The 4,380-nt window shown below is 58.0% G+C and overlaps 1 protein-coding gene across 1 annotated transcript in view; it reads right to left on the bottom strand.

The window, feature by feature from the left end:
* Positions 1 to 2,576, bottom strand: part of LOC107119147 (probable helicase senataxin) — a gene marked incomplete at its 5' end in the record, with an annotated part of 6,310 nt that extends 3,734 nt beyond the window's left edge. The window contains one exon of the mRNA XM_015421592.1: positions 2,489 to 2,576. Within this exon, the coding sequence (XP_015277078.1) occupies positions 2,489 to 2,576 (88 nt within the window). The remainder of the gene's footprint in view (positions 1 to 2,488) is intronic.
* Positions 2,577 to 4,380: the final 1,804 nt, after the last annotated feature.

Below are 4,380 nucleotides of genomic sequence, written 5' to 3'. Positions count from 1 at the left end.
TCTTGAAAAATAGCCGTTTCTGTCAAGAGCTCTCTCAGCCCCACCGGTCTCACAGGGTGTTTCTTGTGGGGAGGGGAAGGGAAAGGAGTTTGTAAGCCGCTCTGAGACTCCTTTGGGTAGTGAAGGGCGGGGTATAAATCCAATCTCTTCTTCTTCTTCATTTTATGCACAGCTGGCTTTCCTCCCAGAGGCACCCAAAGCAGCTTATGATGCCACCTAAACAGACCTGTAGGCAAGCGAGCAACAAGGGAGCTGCCCTGGATGGAGCTGTGGGGCTCCTCAGCTAGCCCATCTGAAGGCCAGCAGTGAGCCCTGGGCTAAACGCCAAAGGGCTCTGGCTCCTGCCCTCTAGCTGCTGCCCAGGGGCTCACACCCAAGGCCCAGGCGTCAGAAGACACAGCTGGCAGTCCCGGGGCAGGCTTCCTGGTCCGCGCCTCTTCCTCTCCCCCCTCCGTGTGAAGGGCCATCAAGTTGTTTCCGACTTACAGTGTGACCCTATGAATGAATGGCCTCCGAAACATCCCTTCAGCCACAGCCTTGCTCAGGTCTGGCCAAGGGAGGGCCTGGGTGGCTTCCTCGGATGAGCCAGTCCCTCTCCGGCTGGGTCTTTCCCTGCCGCCTTCCGCTTTCCCTGGCACGACTGTCTTTTCCCAGGGACTCTCTGTCTTCTCAGAATTGATTTGATCTAGAGCCCCACCCACTCGCCTTTGTGGCGGCCCCCCCCCACCCCGGCAGCTGTGAAACTCTCCTGCAACGCCACACGAATGAATCCGCTTTCTTCACTGCCCAACTTTCACACCCAGACATAACAGTGGGGGATACCACAGTGTGAATGATCCTGACTCCGGCTGCCAGGGACACACCCTTGCGCTTCAGGGGCCTTCCTGGTCCCTTCCTGGCTGCCCTCCCCAGTCCCCGTCTCCTGCTGCCTGCTTGGTGTTTGCAGCCCCCTCCCCACTGGTTGGCGACTGAGCCCAGGAACAGGAGAAGTCTTGCACAATTTCAGTCTCTTCTTCGTCAACCTTAAAAGCTGTATAATTCCAAAGCAGTCACTACTTTCCATCTTTTTGATACTCAACTGCAATCGAATACCTGATGTTTATGACTGTCAGAACTGCCACCTGATATCCTCCAGTGTTACTCCAGAGACATGAAAACAGTTCCTTTTTATTGGGAACTGAATAGCATATTCAGGGACAAATGGATAAGGAGCACAGGTCCATCAGTGGCAATTAACCACAAGGTAGAGGTGGAATGTTTGGGCCACGGTGGCTCAGAGGTTAAGACACCAGGCTGCAGACCGGAAGGTCAGTAGCTCGGCAGTTCGAGACTCGAGTGTGCCGCATGACGGAGTGAGCTCCCGCCTCTGGCCCCAGCTCCTGCCAACCCAGCAGTTCGAAAGCAAGAAATTGCAAGTAGATAAACAGGTACCACTTCGGTGGGAAGGTAACAGCGTTCCGTGCACCTCGGCGTTTAGTCATGCCGGCCACATGACCATGGAAACGTCTTCGGACAGCGCTGGCTCTTCAGCTTGGAAACGGAGATGAGCACCGCCCCTTAGAGTCGGATTTGACTGGCTTTTGAGCAAGGGAAACCTGTACCTTAACTATAGGTGGAACTCTCTGTCTGGGACGGGCCAGTCTGGGGCAGTGATGCTCCGTATTCTTGGTGCTTGGGGGGGAGACAACCGTGTGAGGGTTTTGTGGAGTTCTAGCCCCACTGGTGGACCTCCTGATAGCACCTGGCTTTTAGTCCCCGTGTGACACAGAGTGTTGGACCAGACGGGCGGCTGGCCTGGTCCAGCATAGCTTCTCTTATGTTTTTAAATCAAAACTGCCCTAGCCTGGTTCAGACGTACAGGCCTCTCCCAGCTTCAGGAGCAGGTGGCCGGACTGGACCCATAACTTCTCATCATGCAGAGCAGCCGGGATCCACCGAGCCCTCACACGCGGGGCCTGAGTGGGCAGAGAGGGCCCCCCCTCCCCCCACTCCTGACAACCAGAATCCAGGGGTCCACTCTCCAAATACAGACCGCTGTCACGCTGCTGCCCTGCTATTCCTGCAAGGAGTGCCAGACGCTTCTCAGACCAACAGCCTCACAGCCCCGCCTCTCTTCTCCACAGAGAAGAAGAAGAGATAGGATCTATACCCCGCCCTTCACTATCCGAAGGTGTCTCAGAGCGGCTTACAAACTCCTTGCCCTTCCCCTCCCCACAACAGACACCCTGTGAGGCAGGTGGGGCTGAGAGAGCTCTTGACAGAAAGTGCTCTTTTTCAAGAACAGCTGTGACAGAACTACGGCTTGCCCAAGGTCATCCAGCTGGCTGCATGGGGAGGAGTGGGGGATCTGGAATTCTCCCAGATTAGAGTCTGTGCTCCTCATTACTACACCAAACTGGCTCTGAGACGTGGTGGGCCTGAGAGCACCGCGAGCTGTTTTGTGCCGGGCCAGATGGACCGTCCGTGGCTCTTGGCGCCCTCCGCTTACCATGAGCGTTTTCAGCTGTCCGAGGATAAAGAGGCTGTACTTGGCTCGTGTGATCGTGACATTCAGGCGCTGGAGACTTTTTAAAAACCTAGAAGACAAAAGCATGGCTAAGGGAGGGCTGAGCTCACAACCACCACCACCACTGCTTCACTTGAACCCGGCAGGAGGCTGTTCAGCCGTGCTTCAAAAGCCTATGAGGTCTGCGGGGCTTCTTCCCTGCTGATCCCCTCCACCGGTTCTCTTCTGACTCCTTGACCCGCTCGTCACTTGCACAAGTGCAGTTGGGCTGGGGTGCCGCCAGCACCCCCCCCCCAAAGCAGTGGGTACACAGATCAGGTCATGCTACCCTCCCACAGCCCCCCCCCCAACCTGACCTAGGGAGCACCCGCCATGCAATTCAGTGATGCTGCACCGGCATACCCTTCAATGCCTGTCTCTCGAAGGAAGCGCCTGTCCCAACGCCCCTGCCCCCCCCCCCCAGCGCTTTCCCAGCTGCTTGGAGAAGCATGGCAGGGGGAGGGGGAGGGAGGGACGATCTGCAGGCCCACCCGCCAGCCTCCGAGAGCAGCTGCAGAGCTCTGCCTGGCTAGTTCCAAGAGAGGCCAGTTCCTTGTGCTCGGGACGGCTTTAAACGTTTATGGCTCCACCGAGACACTTTAAACAGGTGAAGTGGCTGCTGATCAGATTTTCATTATCCTGGAACTTGATGCTCTTATGGATGCCGCCTGTACGGAAGGGAGGGAGGGAGGGAGGGGTCTCTTCAGTCACCCCTCTGCCCCTCAGCTGGCTCCTGCTCCACCCCCTTTCTTGGCTTCCGAACAAGCCCACTCCTCGAGGGGGGGAGGGGGCAAGAGAGAAAAAATCGGCTTCATTTCGTGTGTCGAGACCTTGGGATGCCCTCCTGGCATGACCCCGCTAATGGATTAATACTATTTGTCCGTAATCCATGTGAAAACTCTCTTTAATATTTCAGAGCTGTGTCTGAATGTTTTATTCATTTCACAGAGGTGATGCACAAAACAGGCAGGCACCAGAAGGGCCACCGTGACCTTTTCCCCTTCTGAAAAGGAACAAAAAACAGGGGGAACTCTTTTCCGAAAGGCTGGCCTCCCCTGGGCTCAGCTGTGACTCGCTGGCCCTCTCCATCTCTCTCCCCCCCCCCACTTCTGCCTGGGCAACCCAGCAGAGGCATGAGGCCGGAAGCACACAGCAGGGGCACTCCCCACACCGTTCGCAGGACCCAGGAGCAGCCGTGGCCGGAACCACGAGGAGCCGGGAGGGATGCCCTTTGGGGCAGCCGGCCGGTTCCTCCTGGCGTGGGGCTGGCTAGAAATGCTTCCTGACCGGACCTTTGCCCGGGCAGCTTCCGTACTCCTGTTCCAGACATCTCCACCTGTTGGCCTGTATCTCTAGCCACCTTCCCTGGCTCAATGCACCTTCAGCCCGACTGCCTCTCAGCCAGCCCCGTAGCTAGGGAATTCTTTGGGAGGGGGCCTCGGGGGGGGGGCACCAGCTAATTAAATGGAAGTACAGTGCAGGTGGTAAGTTGGAGCACTTTGGGGGCAGCCCAGGAGGGAAGAGGCCCAGAAGAAACACTAGGGGGCCGGGCCCCGTAGGCCCCATGTTAGCTACGGGCCAGCGTCTCCGCTAGGAACATGGGCATGCACACTCCCAGACAGACCACCTGGGGATTTCCAGGGAGGCACACCTGACAGCCCCCCCCCGCCCCCGGGGCCTGCTGCAGCTCTGGACTCCGCCTCCCGTCAGGGGAGCACGCAGAGAGCAGCCCCACTTCCCGGTGACCTCCCCGGCCCTGTTCTCTTGGGACTCCCTCGGGAACGGCGGGGGGCAGAAAGGGGGGGGGGGGGGGGAGGGGACTGGGCCTCTGTCTC

This window comes from Gekko japonicus, unplaced genomic scaffold (genome assembly GCF_001447785.1).
Source record: "Gekko japonicus isolate JY-2015 unplaced genomic scaffold, Gekko_japonicus_V1.1 scaffold1642, whole genome shotgun sequence".
Lineage (NCBI taxonomy): Eukaryota > Metazoa > Chordata > Lepidosauria > Squamata > Gekkonidae > Gekko > Gekko japonicus.
Note: the sequence above shows the minus strand (reverse complement) of the source record. Positions and strands in the feature narration are given on the sequence as shown.